At 36.4% G+C, this 17228-nt stretch overlaps 1 protein-coding gene across 1 annotated transcript in view; it reads right to left on the minus strand.

Annotated features, from left to right (window-relative positions):
- The window catches only part of LOC132143366 (glypican-5-like), a 163234-nt gene that overhangs the window by 103881 nt on the left and 42125 nt on the right, over positions 1–17228 (minus strand). The window contains exons 3-5 of the mRNA XM_059553523.1: positions 10107–10801; positions 4394–4533; positions 2699–2821 (exon numbers count right to left, since the gene is read on the minus strand). Coding sequence (XP_059409506.1) covers positions 2699–2821; positions 4394–4533; positions 10107–10801 — 958 coding nt within the window. The remainder of the gene's footprint in view (positions 1–2698; positions 2822–4393; positions 4534–10106; positions 10802–17228) is intronic.

Raw genomic sequence — 17228 nt, forward strand, 5'->3', positions numbered from 1 at the left:
AGTCTGAGGTGAAATATGACCCAGGCATGATTTCATGGTAACTGCTTTCATAAACAGAAGAGCAAAAACTCAGCCTTCTGTTTTCATTACATTCCTAATGAATGAACTTTCCTTCAATAACCTGAATGTCACACTTTCACCTTTCCTTCTGCGTCTGCTCTTATTTATCAAGGCTAATTGCAGGTGGTTGTTTGGCCCCGCTCTTGAATATGCACCGTGGCCCTTTCAGAGTGACCAGGGCCCAATCCGCTCGTTTCAGGCCCGAATGGCCTTGCTAAATCAGTCTGTCGCCCTCCGTCCTGCTTTATTTGTCCTTTTTACCCCTGTGTGCTGGGGCTGCGTGCTGATTTATCACCGTTACCTCCGAAGGGTCAAACGCTAAAAGCAGTGCCCTGAGGTGCGATGGAGGACGAGGCTGCAATACATAAGTAGACCGCTGTGGACCATCTATCCCAGAAAACAAGGACTGCTGTCTTCCTCCGTAGTCTTAAAGACACCAGATTCATCAGAGAAAGTACTATAGAGTTACAGAACATATCTGACCTCATTCATTATGTATTTGATTCCAGGTTTACCCTTAAACATGATAACACCATGGTATAGTGATGTTAGTATTTTATTTCACAATTTCAGTAACTTTGAAACATATCATGTGGTACTGAATTATTACCTCAATGCACCAATTTACTTCAAAGAATACTATGGTAGGGGCTATGTTTGAAAAGCATGATAATTGGATTAAAAACATCATATCTCGCACACTTCCCTGGCCTTCATCCTTTCGTGTTCATTCTTTTGAAGCAAACTATTAACATAATTAATAAACCAGGTTAAAAACAAAAGCATCTTTTTTTTAGTATTGTTAATAATTTGTTTAATTATTTAAACTGTAATTTTATAATAAAATTTTAACATACATTTTTATTTAATTTAAAAAATATATATTTTTTGTATTTTACATTGTACATTAATTTATTTCTGTTTTCTTTTTTACTATATAAAAAAGTATTGTGCAAAAATATTTACATATAATTATCAGTCAAAACTTTTTTTTTTACAGTAAGATTTTTTTTTAAAGAAGCCTTTTCTCACCAAACCTGTATTTATTTGATCCAAAGTACAGCAAAAGCAGTATCAAATAGTTTTAGTGCTTAAAATAACTGCTTTCTATTTGAATATATTTTAAAATGTAATTTATTCCTGTGATTTCAAAGCTGATCCTTCAGAAATCATTCTAATATGCTGATTTGCTGCTTAAAAATATATTATTATTATTATAATTATTATTGTTAGGTTGAAAACAGCTGATCTTTTTTTATATATATACACTACCAACTTAAGTCAAAATTAATATCAGTTTAATCATTGTTATAATTATTTGACAGTGCATTGTTTTAAAGAGAGGAAAACCAAGGTCTAGCTCGGACCAAGGAAACAGGACCAGAGCACACAACGTTTAATAATTTATTAATAAAAACTGATTAACGTTTCGACGCTCATGCGTCTTCTTGAGAGTCAAACAATGAATGGCAACATACAGATTTTATAGCATTGAAGTTCAAATCATTGGCCACAAGCCTAGATGGGTGTGGTACATCAATTAATTAATCATAATTAGGCACTCAGGTGTACACCAGTGTGAATTACAAAAAGCATGAGAGACCCAGTTCCTCATTCAGACCATTAGGTTCCACTGTGTTAAGAGTGAAAATCCAGAACGCCTCTCTTTGTAGTAGGTACTTGTATGTCGAAACGTTAGTCAGTTTTTATTAATAAATTATTAAACGTTGTGTGCTCCGGTTCTGTTTCCTTGGTCCGAGCTAGACCTTGGTTTTCCTCTCTTTAATTTTGTGTCCTGTTCCGTGAGCACCAACCAGGCTGAAGCGCAAGTGACTCCCTTCTAGTGCATTGTTTTAGTTTAGTTATTCTGAAGCAAACTTTTAGCTATTAGCTGCCTGTTTACTGCGTTTCTGTTGTTTTTAGCTCTTTTAAATCCGTCTTTTAAATCCGCTCTTTTTTATCCATCTCAGCGTTTACTGGACCTCTCCTCTTGAATCATGCTCCCACCTGACAGCGGGGAGGAAACACCACCGGCGATGAATTTATGGGAGTGATGGGGCGCTGACAGGCCAGGTGAGATGGACTGGAGGAGAGGATGCTGCGGATCCATGAACAGCTGGCCTGTCACTTATAAAGCGGTTTATGGTGAGCCGGAAAAACGCCAGCAGAGACCAACAGCATATAAACTCATTAATTACACAGGCGGGAACCTCACACGAGTCTATCGTCTCCATACACCACACACTCCCGTTTCATTTAACCATCAGATTCAGTTCTCTACAAAGAAAGGGTTGTTTCTAAAATGCAACTTAAACTCAATATATTTTGCCCTTTTTACTTTTCTCCCCCCCACCCAAAGAAAAAAAAAAAGACGGATTGTGATTTAACAGAGTGATTTAGATGTTAGATAAATAGAGATGCATTGATCTATGATAATCTTAAAAAAAAAAAAAAAAAAACAGCAAGTACAGACACGCGTAAAAGCAACTCCTTCTGAGAAAAATTCTTTGCCATTATTCACACCTGAAGAAGCTGACAGAAAGAAAGAAAGCTTTATGATTTATGCCACGCTTGTGGACATGATGATGAATAATTGCAGCTAGAGGCAGAAGATGTGCAGAAGATGTGAGATGTCTACCTGGCCACACCAGCCCCGTTCCAGCAGGCCGTCCCGTCTTCAGAGGCCAGCTCGCTCACACACAGCTGGTCGGCCAGGCCGCCGTAGAAGGCACGGTGCAGACGCAGACTGCTGAGGAACTCTCTGCAGACACACAGAGGAGCGTTTCACTGTCTGTCCAGCAGAGGGAGCGCTAACACAGCTCTGGAAACACCTGCAGCTTCAGCTGCTTTTATTAAAACAAACTCTTCAAACTACTGCAGCTGTCAGGGACATACTGTTGTAACAACCAGCAGTTCATATCTAATTAATGTATATGTGCATAAATGAATGATTAATATAACCAACGATTCACTTCAGTGGCTACCCCAACTATTTTTTAATTTACAGTATATTTTGTATATCTTGTGTTAAATTTTAAATATTATTGATTAACATTTTAATATTAACTTGTAAAATCTATTATATGAAATCTATTATATACTTGTACTGCTATTTTATAAAAATAAAGTTTTTTTTTTCTGTATGAGACCAAAACAAATTTTAATATTGTATTTATATATTGTATTAATATGTTATTATAATATTAAAACATGTTTTTAAATACTATTATACAAAATGTTTGAATTCATTAAAAGTATCACATTAATATGTAAAATCGTATTATTTATGTACAAATACAAATATTTATACAGTATTTTGTTAAATATATTTTACTTTGTATTATTAATTATATATGCAAAAGATCAATTTATACTGTATTTATATTAAAACGCATGTGAGACAAAAATAATATGTAATTTTTATGATATAATATTAATATGTAATATGAATAATAACATTTTAATGTCATTATTATGACTTGCTGTTTTCTAAATAGTATTATACATTATTAATACTACATAATATTTATGTAGTTATTATCATTAATAATAATAAAATTTTAATATAGACATAAGCAACATTTCTCAGCACTAACAACCGTTGTGTCTTAAAACAGAAGTTTATTTGTTGTTTAAGACCCCAAATATTTAGCGGACCTTGTATCACCTTGTTAAATGTTAAATATTATTGATTAAAATTGATATTAATTAATCAAATATATCATATAAGTCCAAATTTATACTGTAAATATATGTTATAAAAAATAAGTATTTTTTTCAATGAGACAAACAAATTAATGTTTAGGTTATTCCAGTATTCATGTTATTATTATTAAGATATATTTTCAAAATACTATTATATACAACATTTTAATTATTAACTTATAATACAAATATACCATAATATATCAAATGTTACTTATAATTATTTATGCACAAATTTATAATGCATTCATTTTGTTAAATATATTTTTCCTTTATATTATTCTTAATTATATGTGCAAAAAAGATAAATACTATAAATTGACCAAAACAAATCTTCATATAAGCATTAATAATATTAATAATGTACAATAGTAATTTCATTAACATTAAAGCATGCTGTTTTCTAAATACTATATATTTATACATAATATTAAATATTAAATGTATTAATATTAAAATATATTTGGATTTTAAAATCCAATGTTAATTGTGAAACATTTAACATGACATATCCCTGTTATAGTTCATAGCATCGATGACGTCATGATTCTAAACGGTGTAAACGGATGCCTCCAGAGCGTTGGCTGCAGTCTACATGTGTTGCTTGTGTTGATGTTAGCAGACTTACTTCCTCCTGTTGCTCAGCGTGTCGTCTGCATTTCTGACCACTGCTTTCAGAGGAATAGAGTCTCGTCCTGCGCTGCCGTGCTGACCGCTGCTCACCTGCTCCGGCTGCTGTCTGACGGGGTGACCGCACAACCTGTGCACCTGCACACATCACACACCATTACCAGCTTATCACACACTAACAAGATATTCAACTGTGGCAAAGCTCAGGGCGGTGACACTTGCACTTGTGCAGGTCACAATGGGTCGATGTGCCTGCAGTAACACGATCACACACTAGGTGATGCTGCTTATTATCTAATGCAGAAACAGCATCCACAAGACTGTGAAGTAAGTTTAGAGAAATAGAGAGCGATTGTTTGTACACAACTACCGGAAAGTGAGCTTTTATAGGAAAGAGGTGGTAAGAGCACATTAATATGTTGTAAGTGACTGACTCATTCAGTGTTTACTGGATATATTGACTCATTTGCTCCATCAGTCGTCTCAGCGTCAGATGGCATATCCATGGATTGTTCACAGACTCTGAAACCACCGGGTCCAATCTGACTTTTCTCCAACACAGTTTTCAGAATTTAAAATCTCTTTATATATTTTTTTTTTACCATGGTTTTGTCTGAATACTGGATTCTGACTGGCTGGAACTAAGGTATGCATTTAAACCTTTTAATTTACAAGTAGGTTCAAGTCAGTTTAATCACAGCTCTGTATTAATGCACTGCTTTAACTGATGCACACACACTCACACACACACACACACACACACACAGAGAGAGAGAGAGGGTTCGGAGGTCACAGATTGTGTTAACATCTCTTCTAAATAGTTTTCAGAATTTAAACATCTGCTATATTCATTACTGAATAATGTTTTTTTTTTTTATAAAATAAATATATTAAATATTTTTTTTTAACAATGCAGTGCAACGAACAACAGTCACTCAGATCAGTAGCTGGAGTTGAGCTGATGTGTGAGGTGAGTAACACAGGAAGTTGACGATATATTTAGTTTCAAAACGAAATACATAAGCGCCATGCTTTAAATATATTTCAGACTTTGGAGGTCCTTTTGATGTTTATCGAAGATGATTCACTTATTTACACTCATTTACATCCTTATCTTCACTCTCTGAGGCAGAAGTCTCAAAACTCATCCTTTCTAATCACCCTACTACTTGCCCGCTTGATCCTATTCCATCTAATCTCCTTCAAGCAATTTCTCCTGCAGTTGTACCTGCACTCACTCACATCATCAACACTTCCCTCCACACTGGTGTTTTTCCCTCATCATTTAGACAGGCTCTTATAACTCCACTTCTTAAGAAACCCACCCTCAACCCATATCTTTTAGAGAACTACAGACCAGTTTCCCTTCTTCCTTTCATTGCAAAAACACTTGAACAAGCTGTGTTCAACCAAGTCTCTGCAGTTATCACACAGAACAGCCTCCTTGACAGCAACCAATCTGGCTTTAGAAGTGGACATTCAACTGAGACTGCCTTGCTTTCAGTTGTTGAAGCCCTAAAACTGACAAGAGTGGAATCCAAATCTTCAGTACTTATCCTGCTTGATCTGTCCGCTGCTTTTGACATGGTTAACCACCAGATCCTCCTATCAACCCTACTGGCAAATGGCATCTCAGGAACCACACTTCAATGGTTTGAGTCTTACCTATCAGATAGGTCCTTCAAAGTATCTTGGAGAGTTGAGGTGTCCAAGTCGAACATCTAACTACTGGGGTGCCTCAGGGCTCAGTTCTTGGACCACTTTTCTTCTCTGTCTACATGGCATCATTAGGTTCTGTCATTCAGAAACATGGCTTTTCATACCACTGCTATGCTGATGACACACAACTCTACCTATCATTCCATCCTGATGATCTGACGGTAGCTGCTCGCATCTCAGCTTGTCTAACAGACATTTATTGTTGTATGATGGACCATCACCTTCAACTCAACCTTGCCAAGACAGAACTCCTTGTGGTCCCAGCAAACCCATCGTTTCATCATAATTTCACCATCAAGTTAGGCACATCAACCATAACTCCTTCAGAAACAGCCAGAATCCTTGGAGTTATGATTGATGATCAGCTGATTTTCTCAGACCACAATGCTAAAACTGTCCAGTCCTGCAGATTTGCTTTATTCAACATTAAGAAGATCATGCCCTTTCTTTCGGAACATGCTGCACAACTCCTTGTTCAAGCTCTTGTTCTGTCCAGGCTGGACTATTGCAATGCTCTCTTCCAGCCAGTTCTATCAAACCTTTACAATTAACCCAGAACGCGGCAGCAAGATTAATTTTTAATGAGCCAAAAAATGTAATGCAAATGTAATGATTCTGGAAGCTTTTTTTAACATTCATTTCTTATTTATTTGTTTGATGAATTTTGGTGTTTTATAAGTTATTTCCGATAATTCTAAAGCCTCATTCCGAAAAGTTCAATACGAATACATGTATCGTTACATATATATATAAATATATACACCTGTATATAAAGATGCCAGACACTCTAGACACTTATCGAGTTTAATGAGGATCATCATTCCTCCACAACACTTGGGATGATTTGGACTTAATTTACACAGTTTTTACTGTTACCCTCAGCCAGTGACAATATCTTATTAGAGACTTGATTCTGATCCACTCCTGACCCCCACAGATCAAGTGTCACTCGATCGCTGACAAATCCCTGCGGTTTGAAGGGTTATTTCTGCTTACCCACACACATGCACACAGAGACGCTCCGTCTGCAAATCTTCAGATTTCAACAGCATTACCACAACAACACTATCTGAACATGCGTACAGGATCCCACAGAAGCCCAGTATGGCTGCAGGCGTCCAGCACACATGAGCGTGCCCGGCCGACCCGCTGCAGCTGCCCACACAGAGAGTATTTTGGGAATGTTCTTGGCTCTCTGGCTGCAGCATGGCATTTGTGACTGTGAGCAACTAATGTTCAGGCCATAGCGCATTCCACACCATTCAAACAGTAGTTACACCACGGCTTTAACACCAAAATCTCATTGATGAAAATTACAAAAATGCTAAGGCCAGTGTTTGGGTTTGAAGAAAAATGTTCACCTATTTGTGAATTTTTAGCCTTCAGGATTTTAAAACTAAAATAAATTAAAAAATCTCACATATCAAATGCTGCCACCAAGTCAGCCACCAAGTTAAATGTATATATAAGGAACAGCTGGAGGACCAATTTGCAACTTACTAGGTCAATTGGCAACATGATTGGGTATAAAAAGAGCCTCTCAGAGTGTCAGTGTCTCTCAGAAGTCAAGATGGGCAGAGGATCACCAATTCCCCTAATGCTGCGGCAAAAAATAGTGGAGCATTATCGGAAAGGAGTTTCTCAGAGAAAAATTGCAAAGAGTTTGAAGTTATCATCATCTACAGTACATAATATCATCCAAAGATTCAGAGAATCTGGAACAATCTCTGTGTGTTAGGGTCAAGGCAGGAAAACCACACTGGATGCCCGTGATCTTCGGGCCCTTAGACGGCTCTGCATCACATACAGGAATGCTACTGTAATGGAAATCACAACATGAGCTCAGGAATACTACAAGAAAACATTGTCGTGGACACAATCCACCGTGCCATTCGCCGTTGCCGGCTAAAACTCTATAGGTCAAAAAAGAAGCCATATCTAAACATTTCTCTGGGCCAAGGTTCATTTAAAATGGACTGGGGCAAAGTGGAAAACTGTTCTGTGGTCAGACGAATCAAAATTTGAAGTTCTTTTTGGAAAACTGGGACGCCATGTCATCCGGACTAAAGAGGACAAGGACAACCCAAGTTGTTATCAGCGCTCAGTTCAGAAGCCTGCATCTCTGATGGTATGGGGTTGCATGAGTGCGTGTGGCATGGGCAGCTTACACATCTGGAAAGGCACCATCAATGCTGAAATGTATATCCAAGTTCTAGAACAACATATGCTCCCATTCAGACATAGTCTCTTTCAGGGAAGACCTTGCATTTTCCAACATGACAATACCAGACCACATACTGCATCAATTACAACATCATGGCTGCGTAGAAGGAGGATCCGGGTACTGAAATGGCCAGCCTGCAGTCCAGATCTTTCACCCATAGAAAACATTTGGTGCATCATAAAGAGGAAGATGCGACAAAGAAGACCTAAGACAGTTGAGCAACTAGAAGCCTGTATTAGACAAGAATGGGACAACATTCCTGTTCCTGAACTTGAGCAACTTGTCTCCTCAGTCCCCAGACGTTTGCAGAGTGTTATAAAAAGAAGAGGGGATCCCACACAGTGGGATTACCATATTTATTACCATATAGACCCTGAATATAAGACGAACGTGTTTTTTCAGATGTATTTCCAAGAGATAAACATAGTCTTATATTCGGGTCAGTACGGTATTAAATAAATACTTCTTACTTAAAATACCTAACATACGGAAGTTCTAAGCGGCCATGCATTATATATTTTTTTATTTATTGTTTTCTCGTTATCTCGACATAATGAAAGCCGTTTTCTCGTTATAAGGACTTAATTTTCTCGTTATCTCGACATAACGAAAGCCGTTTTCTCGTTATAACGACATGACAGTTTTACTGTTGCTATAGTAACAAACTCAACATTGACAGGCATCTGATGGACAGCCATTCAGGCGCTCTTACTGTAGCATATATTTCAGCTAATTTTGCTTCGCCTATAGGTAGTAACGTCTACAATACTGTACATGTTTAACATAATTAACATGTTTAAATGGCAACACCGCAAACACAGGCTGAGCGCAGAACTATTCTAAGATCTTTTAGAGCTGCTTGGATTAAACTTACTTTTCATTTTCCCTTTATTTGAAATAAAATTATATATAATGTGTCATTTTTAGTAGTCATTATATGCTGTGGCAAATATCATGTGCGTTACAAGCTTCTGTTTGAAAAGAGCGTTCATGTGTAGGCTACGTGTGTGCAGAAAAAAACTATTACAACATTATAGAACAAAACTGAATTAAATTAGCCTATGCACTTTACATATACATCACATTTCTCATCAATATAAGGAATAATAAGGAAGAGAAGCACATCACAAATAGCCTATCGTTAAATCCCTACTGTAGATAAACAGAACATCTCCGCTTATTAACTACCTAATCATGTGCCTAAAAGAAGCACAAATAAAGATATAGGCGCAAACAGAATACAGTGACGTCAACCTTGGTTTTGATAAGCAGTTATTTTATGACACAGAACGCGTTGGTGAAACTCATGCATCTAGCAAGAACTTAATACACAAAATAATCATATTGATTCAAGCATTTGACATTGATGAATTAATTAAATGTCAGTAATGAACAAGACTGCACAAATTATAGCGATCACGAGGAAGGTCCACGTACAGTGAAGTGAACAGTGTACAACACCCCATCAGTTATATTCAGGTCTATAGTGCCACCTGCTGGCGCAGTTTTGTAACTTATTAGAGAAAATTAAGTCATTATAACAAGAAAATGACTTTCGTTATGTCGAGATAACGAGACAATTAAGTCGTTATAACGAGAAAACGACTTTCGTTATGTCGAGATGAGAAAATTAAGTTATAACGAGAAAACAAGAAGGAAAAAAATTATAATGCATGGCTGCTTAGAACTTCCGTACTAACATGATAGCTTTGAAATTAACCTTAGCATGAAAAAAGGTTACCTAATTTCAAAATGTTCTTTTATGTACCTGTGCAGAAAGTCGTGGCGTGTTCCTCTGAGCATGGGCCACAGCGTCCCTCACCAGCCCGTGAACTTCCAGAAGCACTTGCTCCAGATCCTGCCCCCCGTGCATGCGGGTGGAGAGCGTCTCTAACGAGCGCACAAACTCCCTCCAGTGGACGTCCACTTCGGCCAGGCTGGCGAGACAGCCTCGCATCACATTGAGACAGTAGCCCATGCAGGGCTTGCTGGAGGTCAGACCCTGGCAGTGCGGGCAGTAACTCATCCTCAGTAGGCCGCGTCTACACTCGCGGCTGAGCTGAATATGGTCGGTTGTGTTGATGACCTCCACGCCCAAGTGTAGCGCCTGGAGGAACACCCGGCTGGGAAGCGAGGCACGGGAGATGAGCGCGGCGAGGCGACCCGGGGCTCCACCGTACGGCCCCAGATCCCGACAGGAGGCACGGACGCATTCTGAGTACGACGGAGACAAGCGTGACAGATCCGGCTCCACCAACCGCTCGTAAACCAGGGGGAAAAGGGCGTCGAAGAAGCGATGCGAAGCTTCTTCCAGGCTAAGCTCGGAGCCCAAGACAAAGAGACCCACGTCCGTGAAAAATTCCCCGATGGGAGCCGCCGCCGGACCGGCCAGATCACGGTACGTGTGCAGGAGGACGGCGTGAGTGTGATTCTCCGCCTGACGCACCAGGGAGTCCACGGTTTCTGGAAGACAGAAAAGAAGAGAGACATTTCAAAGCAAAGTCATGGTGTTCAAAATATGTTTTTTTTTTCGGAATGACATCACAAATCATTCTCAGTAAGCTTAGGGACATTTAGAAACAGTCCTGTTACAATTTTTTTTCACATTCAATGCTTAGAAATGAATAAAAACAGAAATGTTCACATGTTATATAACTATTTAATATACACTACATTTAAACATTTTGGGCTGTTTTTTAAAGATAATAATACTCCTATGCCGCAAAGATGCATTAAATTGATAAAAAAAAATGTGGGCCCTCTAGAGTTATAATATAACTTTATAATATAATATAATATATAATATAATATAATAAGAGCTGTCGATCAATTCAAATATTTTATCACTATTAATTGCACTTTTATGAATTAACTTGTGATTAATCTCAACTCAGTCACATTTTTATCTGTTCTAAATGTACCTTAAATTGATACTTTAAGTTTTTAATAGTTTAATCAACATGGGCATGGACAAACATGGATGATTTATTCAAATGTATATTTATTATTAGTAAACCATACAAAACAGAGCAGGAAGACTAGACATGTTTCAAAAGTCATGGATGTTTTTCAAAGCACCAGCATAGTATAAGAATGATCTCTGAAGAATCATGTGATACTGAAGACTGGAATAATGATGCTGAAAATACACAAGAATAAATTACATCTTAAGATATAATCAGATAGCAAACCGTTATTTTAAGTTGAAATAATTTTTTGCATTTTTACTGGTTTTACTGTATTTTTGATCAAATAAATGCAGCCTTGATGAGCAAAAGAAAAGTCTTTCAAAAGTATTCAAAAGTCCCAAACTTTTGAACACTATAGACTCCCTTTAACATTTGCATAAAAATGTCATAAAACTAGTGGCATTCTTGCAATATTCTCTCTAGTTAGTGCTTTGAGCATGTAAAAGCCCACACCACAGAAACGAGTCCCAGGCCCTTTGAAAGCGGCGGAGCAGAGAATGGCTCTTCCTGCAGGCGAACCCAGTATGAAATGCTTTTTTATCTGTGTGCAACGAGATCTAAAGAGCTTACTCAGTCCAGAGAGAGGGAGAGAAATAAAAAAAAAAGTGGATAACAAACGCAGAGAGCTTGAAGATACACTGGTGCAATAATGCCTTGAAGCGCTCTCCATATCTCTGCATTTAAAGAGCGCATTGAAAGATCATCTGTCTTTTTTATTATTCCCTATTATCTCTATATATGATGCCCAAAATCATCTTTGTGCACATTCTCCAAACACTCAGCGCTAATTCTATGTGATGTATAAACAACAATAACTCATTATGCTGGAAATGACTCATAGTTATTGTAGTTTTAATGGCCTTTCTTCCATCGGTTTTAATTCTGTTTGCGGTTTCTTAAAAAAAAAAAAAAAGAAATTTATTTTGTGAATATATACCCATTAACACAATTTAATGCAACGTTTTATAAATTATATTCAAAAAACTAAATCTCTGAAAAACTATGTTCTGTAAAATAACTTATGTAAAAAAAAAAAAAAAAAAAAAAAAACTCCAGGGGTTTTAAGATATTCTCTTAGAAAACTTTTTTTTATTCTATTTATTTATTTTTGGTGAAATTATGAAGTAATAAACAAATAAAAAAGTAAACAAATTAATTATTTTATTCAGCAAGGTATGTATTCAATTGATCAGGACTTTTATATTATTCCGAAAAAATTATTATTTCAAATAAATGCAGTTATTCTAAACTTTATAGTTTTAAAAGATCTATTTATCAAAAAACAAACTGTTTTCAATACTGTTAATAATCAGAAATGTTTCATGATCAACAAATCAGTATATTAGAATGATTTCTGAAGATCATGTGACACAGAAGACTGGAGGAATGATGCTGAAAATACAGCTTTGAACCACAGGAATAAATTTCATAATTGCATAATTTATAATATATGCACATAGAAACCAGTTATTTTAAACTGTAATAATATTTCACCATATTACTGTTTTTATTATATTTTTTCAGCAAATAAATGCAGCCTTAATGAGCAGAAGAGACACAAATCTTACTGACCCCAAACTTTTGAATGGCAGTTTATATATATATATATATATATAAATATTGCCAGAAGAGATTTCAAACTTCTTTAATTATGGCCAGCAATATTTTTGGATTACATCCTTCATCTTTGATGTCATCCAATAAAGTAAAATAAACACATTTTACAATCTGAGGACCAGTGGGATGATATTTCTACAATCACAGGCCTGGACCGTGAAGGACGAGGAAGACTAAATCCAGGCCAGATAAGCAGAAATAACCTGATGCAGGTTGCAGGATCAGCACAGCAGGACGTCCAATTTCCTGAAGTCTTTCTGTCTGTGAGTGAAGTATGACTTGCAAAGTTAGCAATATCCTCGCTGCGCTTTTTATGAGCCCTGAAAAATACCTGAAGTACAGAACGACCTCCTGTGTCTCCTCGTTAATGCCCGAACAATTCATCTAAGTGGAAATACTGTAAAATGAGTCTCTGTTTCTCCCAAGGCTTCCTCTCATCATACCATAACCTCTTTGTAAGCGCCCCACCTCCCTGTTATAAGACTATTATGGAACAAAGTGTATTGTTTTAATAGCTAAACAAATAATCAGAAGAGCATTATTAGTGGGGGAATTTTTCCAATGTTTTGTTGTCTGTGTCTGTCTGTCTGAAAGCCAAATGTGTAAACATTTATAGTATATATATAACAGTCTTATACAGCATGCAACTAAAATTTAACAAATTAACTTTAATTCAAGAATGCATTACTCTAAACTATTATCCTTGTGGTGGCAAAGACAAAAAGAGCAGAAATGTGAAAGTGTCTGGCATTGATTTGTGTGAGAGGATTGGACACATTCTATACGTTTGGTCTTGGTCGACTACTGAGGGTTCACAGGGATTAGACACAGCTGATTAAGAGCTGGCCGACTGAGGGAGGTTACCGAAGATTGTTTACCACCGTGCGTTAATGAATCCTCCTTACTAGACCGCAGAAAGACGGTGTGTCTGAGCATGTGTGTGTATAAAGATTGACGTCTTCAGGAGCTAAACGGGAAGATTAGTGAGTTCACTGACTGGAAGTGACTAGAGTAGAACATATTATATGCTCCGTGGCTATTTGTCTCATTTAGCGGCTCGTTACGCGCTGTAGTCAAGGAGAACAAAACTCGCAGGACACGCTGAGAGGCTATTTCCAAGAAATTCATTGCACTCGTGGTTAATCCAGAGTCAAAACCTCAAGCGACCACCCTTTAAAAGGTGCCATGGTTTCCCACACTCTTTGGCCGATGAGTTTCTGTGAGTTTTTGGGTCATTTTACACGATTCCAGTCACATGGAGTTGAAAGAAAGAAAGAAAGAAAGAAAGAAAGAAAGAAAGAAAGAAAGAAAGAAAGAAAGAAAGAAAGAAAGAAAGAGAAAGTTTGTTCTTGAATAAAAAAATAAATGTATACTTCAAAAATAAATAATACATAACTTATATTATTATTTTGTGCAGAAACAAATTGAATATATATCTAAATATTTTTAATAAGATCTATCATTGGGGTACTATTTGCAAAAGGAAAATTTAACTATTGTAAAAAAAACAAAAAACTAAACAAAACAAAAATTCAGGTTATATTTACAGGTTTTTACAAATTATATAAAAAAAATAAAGAATTTGATCTAGAAGTAATATCTTAACTTTTATAAGATCTACATTTAGAGTATAGGCATTATTTTAGAGTAGGCATTATTTTACATATATATATATATTTATTTATTTTTGTTTTGCCATTAACAGTAACAGTATTTTATAGTTAATATTTGAGAAATTAGCAACTTCAAAACTGAAGATGGGTTTCAATTCTATTTTGTTAATTTAATTGACTTTTGGGGGTTTCAAAACCCCATTATCTTCAGGTTTTCTATTACCACAGGAAACCTGGTACATGTCGAAAAAAGGTATCTTTCGTGTTTCCAAAAGAACATATTAAGTGGCGGAAGTCTCCGCGTTCAGCGCAAATCCCGCCCTGCAGCTGATTCTAAGGCCGGCGACACACTGAATGCGTGGCGCAAGCGTCTCAGCTGCGTGACGTGTCCGTTTTTTATCCGGCTCCCATGTAAAAAGGGTAGAGCTTGCAGACTGCCTGCGTGAGACGCGCCGCGCGGAAAACGCGTGCATGCTAGAAATAGAACAGACGCCTATTTTTCATGCGACACGCAAGCGTGTTGGAAGCGTTTCCAGGCAAAATATAATAGGAAAATATGTTTATATGTCATTTTGTACACAAATACATATTAATCCATGACACTTTGATGTTTGAAAGTCTATAGGTTGAAAAATTCGGATATAAATGTAATTTAAAAAATAAATTAATAATTATCGATTTTCAAATATTGCACCTGTCAAACATCGTCTATTTTGCCGTCAATACTGTTGACAGTGTCCTTTATCAGAAGGCTTTATATTTATGCTCAACATGAAGTATAGATATTGTTGTCATTAGTGTTGTCAAAAGACCCGGTACTTCGGTACCAAGTCGGTACTAAAAAAAAAAATTATGTGACGGTACCAGGTTTCTTTAAGTGGGCGGAGCTAATGCGCAAATGGCAATTTCATTGGCTGGCGCTGATTTCTTACCGTCCCTGTTTTGATTTCAGCAAATTATTTTGACCGAACGCAGACAACGTGATTAATATTCATGAACCCAGCAGCTCATCAATTCATAGTGCATTGTATATAGACGGTTTCAACGGCAACAACATAAACAAACGTTACTTTGCATGCGCGCTTTTGTGGACCTAACTTAACTTCCGGTAGACTTCCAAATAGAATCAATAACAACAGCCAAGTCCCTCTAGAGTAGATATTTTTTGATAAACAAACAAAATATGTTTGCCGCGTGGATCAGGCGGACTTAATGAAAATGCAAATTCATTATTTGCCAGCAGGAGATGTTTTAAAGCATAGACATAAAGGGCGAGAAATAGAGGTTTCCCCAGTAACAGCTGTAAACAAAGCAGAGCTGGTACGCTCACACGCTGCTTTATCAGGCATATAACATGCAAGTCTTCCTTCAGAAATACAGTTATATAAAAACACCTGTGCCTCGTTTTGATATTTAAACATATAAATGTAAGGAATTATTATTATTAAACGTGCAGTACATACCCTTACTCATGTTTATTCAACGAAGCCTTTTTGAAAATCGATCAGTTTTAAAATTGTGGCGATTCTCCAAAAATAAATAAATGTATGGGAAACACATCCCGCAGCACAACCACCTGACCCCAACTTCAGTCTACTCATCACATTGACTTTAACTGCGTTTGTAGAAGGCACCGCAGCCAGACCGATATACACAACACAGACCGGAAGTTAATTTATGTCCAGGCGCGTGCGCCCGATGAAACCGTCTATACATTGGTATGATAGTAGAATTAGTAGTAGTATTGTCTTTTAATAATAATTAATATGATCTATTACTATTTTTTTACAGAAACCCTCAATGACCAAAAATATCTTAAGCATCACCACCAGTCTTAAGTTCAGTTAAAATGACAAATATGCATTCATTAGCTGGGCCTAAAAGTTAATTTTTACATCAAGGCATTGTGCTAGAAATATTACTATTATTTAGTAAAATGTATGTGATACTGCTACTACTGTTGAAAAAAATTATAATACTTTATTTTTTAAAGAAATAAATCACAATATTTCTTCCATGTTTTAATTTTAATAGCAAATCCCCTTTATTTACCAAAAATAAAATGTGTTTAAATTAAAAAAAAATAAAAGACAAATTAAATTTGGGTGAAACTTGTTTACTGTTTTTCATAATTATATAACTTGTAGAAAAACTTTAAACACAGTTTTAAATAAGTATAAAGAATGGCATTGGTTTTATTTTTAGTGCTAAAAAGTTATTTTTATTTTTAATTAGCATATTTTTGTGTTTTGCTTTGGTACCGAAATTGATACCGAGAACCGTGGATTTTCACTGGTATCGGTACCGAATACTGAATTTTTTGGTACCGTGAAAACACTAGTTGTCATGAAGACAAGAGCCTGGTCTGTCGGCGGTCTCCCTGTCATCTACAGCAGCAGGGCGCCAGCGCCGCGTCAGAGCTGCATCAGGCACGGTTCTGGTGAAGCAGGCCTACAAGCTGGGAATGGTAATGATGCACTGTAATGATAGTTATTTATTTATATTTTTCATTATATTTTATTATATGATATTGGTTTGAGACTGAGAGTATTTTATTTAGTGGAGAACTTTGCCGCAGTATTTTATTTCTTATTCTTTTTTTATTTTATATATATATATATATATATATATATTATTAAAAAGTATTTAAAAAAAAGTGTATAGTAATAACCTGCAGTTTAATGTTTGCCT

The sequence above is a fragment of the Carassius carassius genome, chromosome 7 (assembly GCF_963082965.1).
Source record: "Carassius carassius chromosome 7, fCarCar2.1, whole genome shotgun sequence".
In the NCBI taxonomy this organism is placed as follows: domain Eukaryota; kingdom Metazoa; phylum Chordata; class Actinopteri; order Cypriniformes; family Cyprinidae; genus Carassius; species Carassius carassius.